Below are 18584 nucleotides of genomic sequence, written 5' to 3' on the forward strand. Positions count from 1 at the left end.
AGCAAGACGACATGGAGCAACACAGGTTCGATCCCATAGTCCGTACTTATAAACCTCTGGGTATTAAGATTATAAATAATCAATTACAATGGAGCAACAGTAGAAAAGGCAGGAGTAGCATAAGGTGTTCCAGTGAATTGTAAAACAGCAATTTCGAGCCCATATGATAATTACTGGCACGATAAAATAGCTTCTTCAGGACAAATACCGAGTAACTGAGGCCCCATGTTTTTCATTGGATTTAGAAGAAGAATCGGGAGGGAAGCTGGAGTAAGTAAAACCAAATAGGAGATATTGAATGACAATTGCTTGCAGCAACCGCAAGCCTAAAACAAACAGAACCGCAGCTTTCAAAGAGGCAACAAATGCGGTAAGAAGCATGTGAAGGAGGCATTACCGCCATCCAATCTGGAAAGAACGTGGGTCTATATGGCATAGCAGAAATGCGAGGAAGAGAAAAAATGCACATGTTTTTAAAAAGAGAAATGTAATTTGAGCAAATGTCAATGAATTTAAAGCTATTAAAGTTGAGGGAAAGAGCAACATCCAACCAAGGGAATACAGTTAATTAGCTGAGATGAAATATGTACAGAGCGAAAATAAGGAAAGCAGTCAGGTCGACACAGGAAAGGGGGGCTGTTAGGAAATAAATACTGCAAATTCTCCATTACTGAAGCAGATTTTGAGGGGAAAGGAAGACATCCAGTTTTCTATGGCAGCAAGGCAATCCCTTCGACAGTAGATGTTGGCCAGGATGAGACTATAAGCAACAATGGCTTGTCATCAGCATACTTGCGGGTGGACATACCCAAGACTAGCAACCAATCTCCCACTCACTCTATTTAAGATGTCTAATAAGATTGGAGACAGGATCAAGTCTGGGAGGAACCGCATGACAGGCTAAGGGCTTGGGACCAATGTGCTCCTGCTATGGGGAACCCGAGAGCAACTCAGGAATAAGTATGATAGACCCTCCAGCAATCGAACACTTAGGTCCATTTGGGTGGAAATAATTGAAAAGAGCGGACACTGGCCAACCATGACGGCCACTAAGAGATCCAGAAGCACAGGTATTCAGACATCATCATATTCCAGTAGGCCATCCGTGGTGGATTAGGATTTGAGTACTTGTCGGACGCAACCAACTTGACCTCATTTGTATTGTGGGATTCGATTTCGACAAAGAAGCATGCAAATCTTTTCAAAATGATACTGCATGATGCCGTAAAACAATCATGTACTATATGAAAGATGTATGATGCTGCCATAAACATACAGAAAACTACCCAGTTAGTGCAAGAAATGACACATATTTTTTAGAGAGTACTTAGTACACCTTTAAAAAAGAATAGTATTTTTGTCCTTGGGCCTTTTTCCCATGTTTAAACATTTCCGTAAATCAGGCCCTAAGGCTCAATGATCGATCAGCAGATTAATGTTCCTTCAGCTGCCTTTATTAGTTATCATCATTGCATGGAGCACCAGTAATTCTTTTATATTTACTTTCCATTTTTGTAGGGTATGGTATTTCGATCACGAACACTGGCAGGGGATTCTGCTTTGTTCTTTTGACTGCCAGCAGTATGAACGTTCCTTTCTTCTGCATAACACCAATTAGAACACTGGGAGGGCAAATTGCCCTTCCCAATTGGTCAATTTGCAGGCTATAAGAGCCGGTATGGATTAGGAATTTCCTTATAACGGCGAGTTTTCGTATAGCATGCACAATTGGCTTTTGCTTTCTTTTTTAGCTCGGAAAGCCATGCACTAACAGTGCTTCACCCCCTTCTCGTGACCTCATTTAAAATGACATTTACATACAAATACGTCCTTTTTTTGTTTGTTTTTACTTTAAATAAATGAAAAGAATAATGTACTAAAAATAAGCATGCCATATTGTTGCCGTTATTTTTTCTTTTTTTTTTTAACGTAATTATTCAACAGGAATATTTAAGTTCACAAAAAAAGATAAATATTTTTACATAAACTTTTTGTGTGTTTGGCCATGGGTTCTAATAGCTTTACATACCTGACATTTGGACCGTACCGTCCTTATGGGCCCTCACGCCTCGTTAAAGGCCCTCACTAACTTGATCTTCAAAGCCAATAACTCCCAGTACGGCCCTTGTGTGAGGTCGATAAAGCTATGCAAAATGATGCCTGACCTCGCTATTGACCTTTTTGCAGTTCAACTAACGTTGCATTGCTTTTGCTACGTTGATGGGGCCAATGACTCAAGGGTAATGCCGGCGGTAAAGAAATACATCCTAGCTCCCCACAGAATCAGGGAGAAACTGGCGCACGTGTGAACATGATGCATTGTGCAGAGTTTTGCACTCAGGCTGGTACAGCAATGCCTAGCATGATAGGACAACAACATTTTCTGCCTAAATCATCACGCTTTACTAAAATCAAGAATAATCCTAAGTGGCCTTTCTTGCATCCTGGGTTAAGATCATTGACTAAATTAATAAAGATCCTGCATGTCCCCCTGAAATGGTGTTTGCGGGACGTTTGAAAGAAAGCTCCAGTTTCCACTATTTAAGTCCTCATTACAAGTTTGCCGGTCCAGAACTACGGTACCGGTAAGCTTGCCGGTACCATAGTACCCATACCAGAAAACTACGAGTGGTGCTCACAGGTGCCTTTCTGCCCGCCAGGTCGGACCTGGCGGGCAGAGCAGCAACCGCGAGCACAGCATGCCGCATGCACCGGCACCATTCACGAATGGTGCCGGTGCATGCGGCTTACCCATTCCCATTGAGCCCTATTGGGGCTCAATGGGAATGGGGACACATTTTTCCGCCGCCCTGGTATGGGCGATTGCCGGGTCTGCCGGGGTTGTAATACCCCAGTAATTGCCCATTCCAGGGCACCAAAAAAAAAAAACTCCTGATGCAGCGTGTCTGTGCCACGCTACCCACGGAGTTGTTTTTTTTCCTGTCCGCCAGGGTCGTAATGAGGCCAAATGTAAGTAGATGTTAATATATGTTTTTTATTTATGAAATTTCTAAGAAAACTTTAATTACATTTTATATTTGAACACAGTTGTAACATACGCAATTAAGACACCTGGGGTGTGTCATAACTGTGGCGCTACATCTAAAACAGGAAGTGTTACACGAATATAGCCGGTGTCATAGCACAACATATCATAGATACATAATGTCATATTCCAGGCAGCAAGACGGCAATAATCCGCCAGGTACATTTTGACAGACCTGCAACAAGGCCCTTAAAAAGATAAATGGCAATATTTAATAGCAGCTGAATACGTGCAATTGATAGGAGTATGCACGTTATTATACACAGTCTGTGGGTCTGTGCCTTTTATTGTTGTTGCTAATTTAATGTGCATTGTATATAATTTAAATTAAGCTCAAAGGATATACTCTGATGGTGTGGGCATGGTTGGGTTCCAGCTTCTTCTAATGTCATCTCCTATACATCATAAGGCCGAGTCTATGGGAAGCTATGCATGTGTGACTATTTTTAACGATTTCATGTTTGTGTTTTATGGAAATGAGTTCCCAAAATAAACAACCAATACATTGAATTAAAGTGCTTTGGGTCCTTTTGCTCCAGTACCCACATGGCAATGACTAACAACTTAATGGAATGGTAGTCGACTGAGTGACACGTCCCTTTTATTTAAATTAGTTATTGATGCAACATTTCAATATTCAGTGACACATTCTGGATGAAAAGGGATTGATCGCAGAGAAAAAACTTAAGGGGAAAGAGAGGAGTTTAAGGTGGGCTGCAACACATCTCTGAAAGCACTTTCCTAGACAGGATGCGCCAGTATTCATTTGCAAGATCAGATTAATTTTCCAAACAGCTGACATTTGGACTAGTTTGAAAATAGAGGGGAAAACAAAAGGGGCACTGACCGACTGAACAACGGAAGTCAAAAAGGCAGATGAGCGGGAGAAATACTTCTAAGCTGCAGTCTAAGGATCACACACGCAGGATGTTGATTTTCGTGGAATTCGGAAGACTCAAAATAAGTGCCCAAAATTACCTCAATAAATGTACCCAAAAAACATACAAAAACTGAAAAGCAATACAATCAAGGTAACTCCAGTTTCACCTGCCATGGGAAATTGACATAAGCACTGACACAGCCAACAGTTTTGGCTTTTGTGTAGCCATGGCATAGGAATTCTCTAAGCAGTCATAATGGAACTAACTGGCAAAAAATGTCAACAGCTGACAAACGCTGTTAGTATCTGTGCATATTATGGCAGGGACTGACAAATGACAATCTGTTCTCTATACAAGACTGGAAACTGTTGTCTTTGCCAGTGCTTGTTTTAGCAATGCATCAGTGCAAGGAACAGATGCAAGGACACATATAGGGCTTGTAAATCAATTGACTGAATGAACATTTTTATTAACCCACAGACTACTATACAGCAGCAATGATTCCAATGCCTGTCAGGAGATTGCTCTGCAAAACCATGGCATCCCCTTAACAAAGAGCTAGCGCAAAGACATCACAGGTGGTTGTGATATAGGTGCAGAGGGACAGGTCGTTCATGGGAATAGTGATAAGGACTTGCAATGGCCCTGTGGGGTCAATGGGTGGGTATAATTTGCACAATGCCCGTAGGTGGCGTGTCACTCCTCACATCTCATCTTTTCCCATCTTAACTTCCCATGCCAATAGTTTTAGCTTATAGGCAGTGCTTACAGCATCACCTAATAGCCAAAACAAAAACAAAAAAAATACTGGACACTGTCACACCGCACATCGTCCTCTACCCGTCCCATGAAAAGAAAAATATAATTAAATCTCACCAATGCCAATCATAGCTGATATTACAAGAAAACGCACTGAAGGGCCCAGTCTTATTTTATTTATTTATTTATTTATTTATTTATTTATTTATTTATTTATTTATTTATTGTTTGCTTTTTAGGCACTTATACAATAAGAAAATACTGTTTCAAAACACCCAGAGGGCAGGGAAGGAGCAATGCTGGGAAGTACATTAAAAATATAAAATGTAAGAGCAGTGGGAGGAAAAAGATAGAAAGGACGAACCTACTATGCCTTGTGAGTATTCAGAACGTGCAAGTGCAGTATCTCATTCCAAGTCTCATTCCCACCGCGTGCAGAAAGAACAATAAAAACAAAGCACCCCAAGCCATTTTTCAGCATCAAAGGGGCCCTCAAGTTAGATCTGTGGAAGCCCCATGCTGAGTATATCTCCTTCACTAATGTGAAATAAAATACAATCAAATCAGCAGCAACAGACAGTTCCAGTAGTGGATGGGCCCAAATCACAGGCAACATGAAGGAATGTAGCATAAAGGCTTTGCAAGTCCATATTGGTCATCCGGGTGGACCATAACAACACCATTGAAAGACTTAGGTAGAAAAGGCCATTTCCCAAACAAAAAACAATACAATCTAAAATCAGAAAAACCCAAGCTGCAAAAATAAAGATAGATCACTGATTTGAATCTTCAAATATCAATGCGATAGCCAATTGCATGATGATCAACAGCGGAGATCTGTGATCAAATTGCACTGCACAGGTTCAAATCCCTGCAGCGCTAAGCGTGCCTCCATGACAATCGAAAGACAATTGAACACTGGTGGTAAGAGTATTCACTTTATCTTTTGTGATATTGCTTAGCTGGTGAAAATAGTATGTATCTTGCACTCAATAGAAGCAATAGCAACAGTATGGGAATTCCTTACGGAAGTAATGACCCCATCATTGCACTAAACACATGAGATGCAAAGGACATTTTCATAATCATAATTTATAAATATCAGGAAAACAAATCCACCCAAGATTGGTAGTAAAATACTAGTCAAAGATGGCCACTTTTTGGTGCGTCTGGGAGGTGGCAGTGGCTCTCTCTTACTTGTAAGATGCAGCTCATGATGTCCGATGCTATCTTTGCATGGGGGGTGTCTTCATCTTTCCCTGCAGGCTTTAGGTTGTGTTCTAGGCAGGACTCCCACAGAGCGACAAGTGCTTCCCCGTGCTTCTCAATTGAGTCTGTCTCTCTGATGGCGGTAGTGATGCGGGTTATGCAGATCTCTACCACAGCCTGGTCGTTGTCATTATTTTGGTAATCCTATGTTTAGAAGGAGGAAATTGCACATGTTAAATAATATCATTTGATGGATGTTATCTTCAATAGCTGTTTTTGAAGGCAATGCATTCATTCTGCTGGCAATTAAATAATTTGACTCTAAGGGCACCTGATCAAATGCGATCTGTCATCCCATTGAATTGGCCTTCAGTCTCCAGTGGGCATGTATTGTCACTGGACAACAACCAAAGGTTAAACATGCTTTTCGGGAGATAACAGATGGAAACAGTTATACATCTCAAGACTCAAATTTTGTGTGGGACCAATACACATTTAGCAGCCTGTGTTTCCCATGCACCATATAGCAGAAATAACAAAGTGATTATGTATTCCCATGGATAATCTCTTTGAACCTTCTGTGTAGCTATTGAATAACTATAGCCACTGAACCAGAAGGAAGTAATTGCAAGGGGTAAAACACAAGCAACGCGCTACACATGAGCCGGAATCAGATGTTTACCTTGACCACCACTCCTCTACTATGAAGTCAAATGCAGAATGTTTCTGTGGTTGTTTGTGGTCCAGTGAGGAATCCTTGTGACTTAGCGGTTTGAGGGGGACCAAAACTGATTTGAACGGGGTTTCCCTTTTCTATAATAACACAGCATGAAACGAAAAGATTGATTAGAAGGTTAACTTGAAAGCTTTGAGTTAATTGTTCTTCAGTTTTTCACACTTGGAAAGTTGCTTCAGCACTATGTGAATGCTAATCATGCACACAATTCAATACTTCTCTTCAGCTAGACATGTTGGTGTCATCTATGACCCTGCACACACATTCTCTACCTTCATCTCTAAAACTGCAATGGCGGCCGACCTCAACCTCATAAATATCAGTAAAATCAGGCACCTCCTTACCTTCAAAAACTCCAAACATCTCCTAACCACTTGTGTCTTCTCTAAACTGGAGTAGTACACTACTATCCTCTTTGGTCTTCCAAACTACGCATTCTGTCCACTTTTCAAGCTTATTAACTTTGCTATTAGAACTCTCTTTCAACTCCCTCGCTTCACCCCTACTTTCTCCTGTCGACAAGCGGACTGGCTGGCTAACTATGCAAAACAGGGCCAAATTCAAATTTCTCCTAATAATTCCATCAATGGTAAGGCACCGCCATACCTATCCTTTACTATCAACCCCTACAAATCCTCTTGCAGCTTTCGCTCTGCCTCCTCCAACACCCTTGTGGCACCTCGCACACCCTGTGCTCACTTTCGCTCTTTCACTCTTCTTGCTCTGCTTACTTGGAACTTTCTCCCCTCTACAATCCAAAACAAGGTCCACATTAATGTATTCAAAAGCAAATTGAAAGCCTGGCTCTTCACTTTTGACTTATGCTCTTGACTAACCTCTCCAGCCTTACTTCTTAAAACCTCCCTCACCAGACTCTTCCCTATCTTTCCCTCATCATACAAACACTTTATTGTCCTCAGCTGGTTCAAATCCTTCCTTGCTAATCGCCACTAGTTTGTACAAATGAATTCCTCCAGGTCACCAAGTCTACTCATCACCTTTGGAGTCCTGCAAGGATCCACACTCTCCCCTGCGATCTTCAATCTTTACACAGAACCACTTGGAACCCTCCTCAATCCACACAACATTCACATCCACCAATATGCAGATGACAAGCATACAGCAAGATATCCTCCATCAAAGACATCCAAAGGCTCAAAACCTGCCTCTATTTGATCCAGTTGTGTATGTTGATTGCCTACATAAAGCTCAACGCCCCCAAGACTGAATTCCTGATGCAGAACAAAAACACTGAATAACATGACATCGAGACATGGGTCTTTGCTATGCACCTTGATGGCTTCACATCCCAGCTAGCCACCTATGCCACAGCCCTTTGGTTTGACATTGGCCGTCAACTCTCCTTCAAACAGCATATACCAAGGAAGACACAAACAGCTTGATACCAACTTTCTCTCCTGCAAACAATCATGCCCTTTATCCAAGAAAACAACTTCAGATCTGCTATTCAAGCCTTGGTCCTCTCCCACCTGGATAGTGGCAATGATCTTTTGGCAGGCCTTCTAGTGACGACCCTTTCATCCTGGCATTCATCGAATTGCACTGGCTCCCTTTGAAAGCCTGTATCATCTTCAAATCCTGCTGTATCATCTACGAGGCTGGAACCCTGATGTCCAAAAGCTATCTCACTGAGAAACTCAGCATCTCTGGAGGTCTACAATCCACTGGAATTCAGAACATGTGCAGACTTGAACTTTGCAGGTGCAGGAAAGAAAGAACCAGAAGACAGTTCAGTAAGGAGCCCAAGCCCTTCCTCTCCAAGGAATGGCTACTCCCAAACACCTGGGTCAACACACCCTCAACTCCTAATCCTACCCGAGACTAGGTTATCCGATCCCACTGGTTGCTCCTAGATCCCTTGCTAAAAAAGGTCCCACTCCCCTTAACCCTGGTTTTAGCTCCTCACTCCCTTGTTTCGATGGTTCCCTCACCTTGTTCTTCCACCTATGATTGTAAAGTGCTATGTTGACACTCAGTAAATACGATAATAATAATAATAATAATAATAATAATAATAATAATAATAATAATAATAATAATAATAACTTAATAGTTTGAGGTCACAGCTCATGCTCAGCTGTCTAGAATGTCTAGAATGTCTACCTGCTGACACTTGTCCTCAGTTGGTCCACCATTTTGTTACCAGTATCTGTCCAACAATCCCCTTCTCAAACCCAATCATCATGGCACTCAAACTCTTCCCATTAAATAAAGGCTCACTGCCTTCCATGTATCTACTATATTACCTTGTGTGCACTTCTTTGTGGCCAAAAGAGCTTGTTTCCTTGTATGTATCCAAATATATATTTAAAAAAAATAAAAAATGGGTCGCAAGCATGGTGTTTAGGGTCACAATCTACACCTTAGTGTTGGAACCATATTAGACTAAAGCGTGTCTGCGATAGCTTGTGCTCTGATGAATAAAGTCTGTGACCTACAGTAGCAGCTTGGACTTTACTGCTCATCAGAGGTGGAATCACTGATTTGTGTGCGTTGACCACCCTTCAGTAATGGCATTTTAAAATGAAAATAATGCAAAAGAAAGCTGCCCAGAGCATTTGACGGGGGTTATAATATTGTAGATTTTAAATTGGCACATACCTAAAATCCATGGGCTGCAGAACCAAGGCTTCTACATGTATTGCAGGTTATGTGAATGCAAGTTGAAGCCTTGTCACGCCATTACAGCAAACAGAATGTATATTTGTGCTAGTTGATCCTGTTTAATACATTGTCTAAATGACAGCACATGAATTATAGATTTCTTTACAGTGTTTATGATAAATTCAATCGTGCTACAGCATTGGGATGTGATCACTACAAAATACATACATTCTAAAATGTAGACAATATGATTAATATGCATTAAAATATTCCACCTATCCCATTACTTGATTCCAATGAGATGCACAAAAAATTAAGATCCTGAATAAATATGATTATGAAAATAATATTTATAATGTTGAATAAATATCATGTTTATGTGTTTTATTCACCAATAATTGTGTGACAGAAAGCCATCCGCTTCTCTCTCTTTATCATTGTTATTGTTATTCAAAATGGTGGTCATCTGTCACAGAAAGTGTGTTCTGCTAAGCAGACCTCACTTTCCAATGCTCCATGCTGAAAAGTGTAGTGAACACATGTGTACTCTGCTGGGCCTTGTCTACTGACACAGGAGCAGTTGCAATTTGATTTGGTTAAATGGCAGCTGAAAAGTAACATTGTCCTTCCTAAACTAGTCTATTGGAATCAAGTTTGTTCCAAAAGGCATAGGCAACCTGTAAATGTACTAGCGCCCATGTTTAAACTCCCTTTAACTGCCTATCCTCATTTGCATGGTGGTAATACTTTGGATAAATATAAATATAAAGCTATACCAAGGTGTATATATAGTGGCATATTGGGAAATGCAGTTAAAATTGCTAAAACCCAATCTGATGTAATTGATATCATACACTTGGTTTTTACTGTAGCCTGCAGCTTCAGAGACATTTTCGTTTTTGCATATGGCCCTTGGAGGTTCCCCCACAGCATACAGAGGGCCACCCAGGAAATCTTTTGTCAACTGTTGGGAATCTTTGACACCTTTCCCAGTGTAAGTGACTTCAAGTCAGCACCACTCCAACTAAGTCAATGCCTAGGCTGGGATGCCCAATGGAAGCCCTTATTTATATATTTTTATGACAAGTTCATAAATCTGGATGATGAACCCTTATATAAATCCCCTCTCCTAGAATCCCCCTGACCTCACTGAGCCAAGAAGTAGGTTTGTTTTTCTAATTAAAATATTTATTTGAAAAATTAAACAATATATATATATATCACACTTTTGTAATTAAATTAATATTTGATAGCACACTTATGAAGATAACAGTGATCAACAATGGATAATATTACACTAGCACAATTCTTTAATTACTTAGGAGTTGGTATAGAAAGGATAAGGTATCAGAGAATACTTTTATGGTTTCAAGGAAAAGCAATGATGGAAGAATGCAGCACAGAAATAAACTGATATGGTTTCAACAATAGATAAGATGATCACTTTTTTCTTTATGACAACTCACTCCCCCCTATGCAATATGTTGTGATGGTAATGAGGGCACACAGGTTTTCAGGAATACAATCAAAAGCAGTTCAGTTCCCCCCTAGCACTCTTAGAGCAACCGGTATGCTTTTAAACAGTCAAAAATACTTTTACATGTGATTTGCAATGAAGTGAAAAATATGCTAAAAATGATTTTAATTCCCTATAGGAGATTCAGGGTAGGTGATAGCTACTTTGAATTAGTTCAGGTCAACACTAGCACTGATTCAGGAATGATTATCAGAGTGAAAACGAATTTCAGCAGTTGCAAGCAAGAAGCAGCTATTTTTTTACAAGTGGTGAAATGGAGTTAAATTGCAATTCGCTGCACTTTTTCCGAGTGCGTCGATCGCGATTACGGAAAAACTATAAGGAGATGGGATTATTAGGGGAGTATTAGGTTCGTTGGAAAGCATAGGTGCTTAGCTTTAAAATTCTAGCTTCTAGGACATACGGTTCAAAAGATACGGACGTTTTTGTGGAGGTAGATTTTCAGAAATTAAGGAAAGATTCAGAATGACAACTGACACTTTCACAGCTTTGAAATTACAGAATGGACAAACGATTTCTATGCAGTTCTGGACAGGTGGATACTCACTCCTAATTTTGGACAGGAATAGGCCGCCACTGGTTCTGCTGACAGCGTGGCCTCTGGTCTGGGTCTGGTACTGCACAGCGTTCTGGGTTTGTCTGCTATCGGCACTGCACAGCGGTCTCGGTTTGTCTGCTATCGGCACTGCACAGCGGTCTGGTCTGGGTCTGACGGGTTCTGGATACAACTCTGCTTTCTGGGTCTGGTTCTGGCACAGAGTTCTAGCCAGAAGCAGAAACAGCACAGCCCAGCTGTTTTAATCTGATGTGTCCCTTGGAAGTCTGGGGTAAAATCAGTTTGCAAGATTGGAAGGCCAGCTGAGAAGAGTTCAGCTTGCAGTAGGCCCTCTGCTTCAAAGTTCTGGAATTTGGAGTCTGGTTTTCTTGTGCAGAGCATCCCGCCAATGTTCAGGTGATGATTGAATCTGGAAGTCCCCCACTAAGGCTTGCCATCCTTACTTATAGCAGAAATTGCATCACCAAAATGGGTGTCTGTGTGGGCATAACTAAGCCTGCCCTTCACAACTTATCATTGGCCAAATTCTCCTCTCTCCCTTGATTGGGGGAAGGAAATGGTGAGTTATCATGATGAGGTATGTTTATGGGTCAGAGAATCCTCCCCTTGTCACTTTGCACACAAATCTATTTTTGATTCAAATGCATATTTATCTATGTACAATTTTTCTAATATTATATGTCCAGTTAACATATTTTCTGTAGCACCAAACCATCCGATCCCTGGCTTTGTAAGATGTTGTGTCCACTTCTGACAGGATTCTGCCCTTTTTATTCAGAACACCATATCTAAATTTTTCCAGAATTTACACAAATGTGTGCAAGGAATATGGGCATCAGATGATGAAGTGTCAGATACTTAACATACAGACTTTTGGATGAATACCCTATTTTCCGCTACTATCCCCCAGAACATACCACAGAGTCCTAGCACCTCTTAAAATGTGCACAGAAAAATCACAGGAATAATGATATTATTTTTATAATTTTGACAATTTAGTACTATGAATTATCCATCTTTTTAAAATCATGCTCAGGCCCAGATGGGTGTGGTTAAGTCCCAAAGCACATGGGAGAATTTCTGGTTTGTCCACTTCCTCCAAGCTCAGCTGGCTCACAGAGGCAGTGCCCCTTCCAGTTCCTTCCAAGAGGAAGCCATTTACGACCTCCTGATTTAGCAATTGCTTTGAGCCAAGGGAAGTTCATTGTTCTGTTTCCCTGCAGTCCCAGGTACCCCTCCACTGATTCAATCAGAGAGGTGTAATCTCCTTTTGGTGGGGGCAGCAGAAGGCAGGCCAGGCCTGTGAATGCAGTTGCTGGGCAAGTTTCAACTCCTGTCGGAGTTAGTTGCCAGGCAGAATTCAATCCCTTTAAGCCAGGCTTCAGCCAAAGGTCAACTTTATTCCAATTTTTCTTCATTGAAATCAAACTTACAATTTTTACACATGCAGCTGGAACGCTGATTCTAAGTTCAAAACTATGACATTTAAACAGTTGCAACCTATGTGACACTCAAAAGTGGGTCACTCATTTATTTTAAACATTTCAATTTTAGTGGCTTTAAATCCAATTTCACTTGAGCTGCTGACATCCACAGCTCAGCCAGTTTTGTTATGAACATTATTTTAGGCTATTAATCTTTCCAGATTTTGTATGCACACAAGACTTCATTCTACCAGATGTCTGCTGGTGTTCAGTAAGATTTTTGAATATCTTGCAATGTTTGAAATAGGCATTTTGAGCTTGCATTCAGAGAAACAAAGGTGATTTCAAAGTGCTTTTTGAGCTAACAGGCACTGCTGTTTTTCCTTTGGCACCACGTTTCACTCATGGCGCTTCTAGCCCATCACGCTCGCACTGGTGGGTGGCAGGTCAGGCGACCATTTTGGTGTGCGCAAAAACTGCACGGTATTCCTGGATTCTGGTGCAAATGTGGGCTTTTCGGCCATCTTGGATTTTCTAAGCCCACAGCACCAAATGTTGCAGCATAATAACTCGAACATGGGTCAATACACCTGACAAGTCCCCCCCGCCCGACTGCACTTTTATTTCGAGTCGAGGGGGAGTCGGGTGTAAAGGATGTTTTGATACACGCGAAGATGGTCACCTGCTTCTTCTCCTCGGTGCTGGATCATCTGGTTCTCCCAACCGGTTCTGACTGGGAGTATTGGGCGGTACCCCACTCGGATATTTGCTCCCAGTCCCTGGGTCGTCCTCCTTGGGCAGTCTCCATGGTTTATCTCTCTCTCTTCTCACCTAGGATGACAAAGCAAAAGCGGCAGAAACATATTCGCAGACATTTCCCCACCACTATTAATGTGGTGGGGTGAACATATACATTTTATCAATCAGGAGACATTTGCATTCTTATCCTTGTATTTTAGAGACTATGTATGGGATATTTTAGGGTTGGAAATTTATTAATCTGGAGCGGCCCCCTCTGGGATTGCAGAGGACTCCTCCAGTTGCTGCAGAGTGTGCCTGGGATGGCAACACTTTAGCTGATTAATATGGACCCACTTGTCTTCCCCTTCCGCCAAACTGCCTTCGGGGATGCGGATCTTGTAGGCGACTGGTGAGATCTTGTCTACAATTTCGAAAGGTCCCTTCCATGTAGGCAGAAATTTCCGCTGTTTGGCCTGGTTCCTTTGGAAATTGTATAGCTAGACCCGGTCTCCCACATTGTATTCTTTCCTAGTAGTCTTCAAATCATGATGAGTCTTCATGCTATCGGCTGATCTTTCTAGGTTTCGCTGAGCATAGTCAAAAGCATGTTGAAGGTGTTTCCTTAAATTTTCAACATACTCATGAGTTGTAGAGGCATTGATCAATGTTTGCTCTTGGGTCCTGTAAAGCAAATGCTGGGGAAGCACCATCCTGCGTCCAGTCATCAGCTCAAATGGTGACATTTTAGTTGCAGATGAAGGGGTAGATCTGATGGCCATTAGGAAAAGAGGTAATCGGATATCCCAACTTGGCCCAGATTCTGCCACAAACTTTTTTAAGATGCTCACAATGGTTCGGTTGTAACGTTCTACTGCACCAGAAGAGGCTGGCTGGTAAGCAATATCTAGCTTCCTTTTCACCCCCAGTATCTCCCACATCTTTGTCATTACTTCGCTGGTGAAATGGCTACCTCTGTCTGACTCAATCCTTTGGGTTGACCAAAATGGGAAAAGATGTGGTTGATCATCAGGGCAGCTGCTGTTTCTGCCTTGCAGTTTGGGGCCGGGAGACATTCCATCCATTTAGTAAATAAGCATGTGACCGTCAACATGTACTTATTTTCCCTAGAGGAGCGAATCACAGGGCCTATGAAGTCGACTTGCAAATCTGACCATGGCAGTGTCATCCCCCTCTTTTGGAGAGGCGCACGGTGTGTGAGGGATGTTGGATGAAATTGTGCGCACACACAAGACGCCCCTTCAAGTATTGGTCAAGGTCCTGCCCCACGTGTGGCCAGTATGCAACCTATCTTAAGATCTCAAGTGTTGTATGAAACCCCCTATGAGTGGCGGTGGCCACATCATGGGCGTGACTTAACATCGGGCTTCGGAATGAGGTAGGGACCACCCACTGATCATGGCCAGCTTGGGATTTCCTTACCAACAAACCGTCTTGGATTCGGAACATTTTTGGACATTTCATCAACACTCTGAGGTCCTCTTTCGCAATGTAATCGGCATCCGTCAGGGGAAAGTTCTCAGGGTCCTCAATGTGTTGGTAAAACTTACCAATTATCGGATCCCCCTTCTGAGCCGTAATCAAATCAGCATCTGGGGTCTCCTTACTCCATTCTGCAGTTGAAAGATCATTGTGAGCATTTGTCTGGGACCTAGTGATAGCAGTGACCTGGATTTCCCCCAACAAGGACTCAATCTCTATTAGTTTCCCTTGGATGGCCCCGGTTTTGGCCAGCTGATCAGCTAAGTAATTTCCAGTTTTGTCTGGTCCCTCTACTTTGGAATGACCCTTGATCTTTTTCCAGGAGATGGTCATCCAAGTCGAGGTGACCAGATCATCAATGTTTTGGATTAACTACCCATGTTTTGAGGGTTTGTTATTAGCACATAACATGCCTCTGGTTTTCCAATTAACCATGTACTCCACAAACCCGTTCCGTACATAATCCGAATCTGTGATTATGACCAGTTTGTGGAGTTGATGTTGGCCAGCAGTGAGGATGGCTTGATGCACAGCCATCAACTCTGCCAACTGACTACGTGGGGGACCAATCTTGTACCCTGCGGAGGGTTCTGGGGACTCATTCACCCATGCATTCCCTACGCCGGCCACAAGTTCTTTTTCCCCGTTGTTGTCAACATGGTAAGAGCATCCGTCCACATGGACAGTGGGCTTTCCCTCACACTTGTCTTCTTCAAAGACTTTGTGTGGGGAATTAAGGTACGCCTCCATGTTTTCCTTGATTTTTAGACTTTCGTCCTCAAGACAGTTTTCTCTGGCACAAACATGCAAGTCAGCCAGACCTTGCGCGAGGGGACTCTTCTTGTTTTGGCCATATCTGACCTCCACAGGAAAGCCTTGCATTGACAGAATCCAGGAAGGTATTCGGGAATTACTCACATTTCCGGCCCGGATTCTGTCACTTTGGAGATATTGCAGAGGCTGGTGTGGAGTCTGCACTATGATGTGTTCCCCCCTGGATAAACGGGCGGTAATTCTTCAATACCCACACCATTGCCAGGAGTGCCTTCTCACAATCGTTGAATTTTTCCTCCACAGAGGATAAAGTTTTGCCCGCATAGGAGATTACTTTATTGACCTTGCCATGCTTTTGATATAATACTGCAGTCAAGCATCTATTAGAGAACCCTGTCTCCAAGAAAAACTCCTTGTTTCTGACAGGGTAAGCTAGGCAAGGCGCTTGTGAGAGGCTTCTTTTGAGCTGTTTTACTGCCTCGGATTGTTCTGGATCCCATTCCCACTTGACCCCCCCTCCAAGAGATGAATCAGGGGTCTGGTGATCACTGCGTAGCCCTCAATGAACTTTCTTCTGTAATTAGTCAGTCCAAGGAGGCTCCTTAGTTCCCGCAGAGTTGTGGGGTCTTTCAGTATCTGAAGTGCTTCCACTTTCTTTTCCTGGGGACAGAGACCCTGAGAAGTAATCTCACGCCCCAAGAAATTAACACAGGTTCTACACCACTGTGCTTTCTGAAAGGAAAGTTTTGCTCCTGCGGCCCTCAACTGGGTCAGAACATAACGGATCTCCGCTATTTGTTCCTCCACAGATGAGCTTTTGATGAGGACATCATCTACATAAGCCAGGTTACCCCTCGCACCCAGATCGGGCATGGCCTTGTGTAGGAAAATGTTGAATAAATTGCCGGAGTTGAGGTATCCGAAGGGAGTCCGGGTCCATGTGTACTGCTGGCCGCCAAAGGTAAAAGCCAGTTTGTATTGGTCCTCCCTACTGACAGGCACAGTCCAGTATCCATTGGTCAGGTCTATTGCAGTGAATACCTGTGACCCCTGGATCTGGGCCAGCCCTTGGCCAATGTAGGGAAGAGGCCATCGGGAAGTATGTACCCGTTTGTTGAGCTCCCTAAGGTCGGCGCAGAGTCTCCACTGGCCGCTTGGCTTCAATATTCCCAACACCGGATAATTGAAGGTGCTGTGTACTGGACGGATTATCCCCCGGGACTCAAGGTTCTTAATTATTTCAGTAAGGGACTTCATGGATACGAGAGGCAAGCGATATTACTTCACAAACACTAGAATCATGCCAGGGTCCGTGGGAATTGTTGTTGTGTGGATGTCGGTGCGACCGCAGTCATATGAGTCCACCGCAAAGAGATCTTGAAAATCCAAGAAAAGTTGTTTCAACTTTTGCTTCTGCTCCAGAATCACACAGGCATCAGCTAGGTTGACTCTGTCTTCAACCATCTGCCTGAAGCCTGGAAAGACTTCTGGTTTTGCTATCTCAGCGGCCTCCTCCAGCTGGGTGGAGAAGTCCCTGGTCAGAGTGCTGATTTGGACTGGAGGCTTCAGGTGGGAAAGGCAGCCCTCATGGACCTGGAAAATCACCTCATCCCCTCTGAATTCACAAGTCACATCTTCCTTACCATAAGGGCAGGAAGTGTACACCAGGAGGTTCCCCCCATGCCGGGTAAGGATCCTGTCTGGCGTTGTGTTGTCATCACTTTCACTGTCAAAACAGTCCTTGGGGATTGGTCCTAACAGTTCATTTCCAAAATCAATGGAAAAATGTTGGTCATCAACCGCCATTCCAATAATGGTGCCTGCGGCTAGAGTAATACTCTTTAAGTCGCTGTTATCCACCTCTATTGGAATGGTGTCATGTTCTACGTTGACTAATGGTGTTGGGTTTACCCCCAACCCTTGCTGTTGGAGAGAAGCATTTAGATGAATATAAGCATCAGGGTTTTCCTATTTTTGTCCTCTTTTAACTTTCACTTCCAGGGAGAATTGTCGGGTCCTTTCTGGGATGGTGACATCCTCTTTAATCTGAATTTCAACTGCATTAGGTAGCGATTGAGCTGACCTAAATGCTTTTTCTGGATCATCAAAGCTCATGGGATTATCAGCTAAGCGGGACCAAACTTTGAAGTTTATCAGGTCCAAACTAATGGCAAAACGATTGAGAATGTCACTGCCTAAGTAAAAGGCAGCAGTGATGTCTCGCACGACCCAACAATTATGGGCTATGCTCTTGTTGCCAATGGAGATTTTGAGCATACACCTGCTTGGCAGGAGATGTTTGGAATTGGGTGTTTCCAGATCCATTTCCCATGTGTCTATCAGTTTGAATGTGGGAATGGCTGGATCTTTTGGGAGTTGGCGGAACATGGCTTCGCTGATGAAGCTCTTACCGTTGTTCACACACACTCGGGCGAGAACAGAGTCCTTCCCATCATTTAACTGAACAGGGATGACCAACTGCTCTCCAATTTGCTGAACATCAGCCAGGCTCTGAGCTGATTTCACATCTTTCTGGACTATTGGGGTGGGAATGTCTGATTGTGGATTAGTAAAGAATTTCAGAGTGTTTCCTTCCAGTGTGGAATACCACCTTAAACTGGAAGGAAGGTTGATTTTCAGAAATAGAGAGGACCCCCCATCACCAGTCTGTTGTCCTACTGCTATTACTGTCACATCTGGAATTTGGTTGTTCTGGAAGTGAAATTCTACTTGGTCAGATTTTTGTTCAACCATGTGGCATGTGCCATTTAAACTAACATGGTTGACACTCTGTTT

At 42.7% G+C, this 18584-nt stretch overlaps 1 protein-coding gene across 5 annotated transcripts in view; it reads right to left on the bottom strand.

Annotated features, from left to right (window-relative positions):
• The window catches only part of VEPH1 (ventricular zone expressed PH domain containing 1), a 2478904-nt gene that overhangs the window by 2343148 nt on the left and 117172 nt on the right, over window positions 1-18584 (bottom strand). For 3 of the 5 annotated variants that reach the window (XM_069618442.1, XM_069618440.1, XM_069618441.1), the window contains exon 3: window positions 5884-6099. The exons of 1 other annotated variant lie outside the window; for it this stretch is intronic. In XM_069618442.1, coding sequence (XP_069474543.1) covers window positions 5884-6099 — 216 coding nt within the window. Of the gene's footprint in view, window positions 1-5883; window positions 6100-13455; window positions 13581-18584 lie in introns of those variants that run through there. One more of the 5 variants, XM_069618444.1, reaches the window with a different exon arrangement.

The sequence above is a fragment of the Ambystoma mexicanum genome, chromosome 10, assembly GCF_040938575.1.
Source record: "Ambystoma mexicanum isolate Mex_15411 chromosome 10, UKY_AmexF1_1, whole genome shotgun sequence".
NCBI lineage: Eukaryota > Metazoa > Chordata > Amphibia > Caudata > Ambystomatidae > Ambystoma > Ambystoma mexicanum.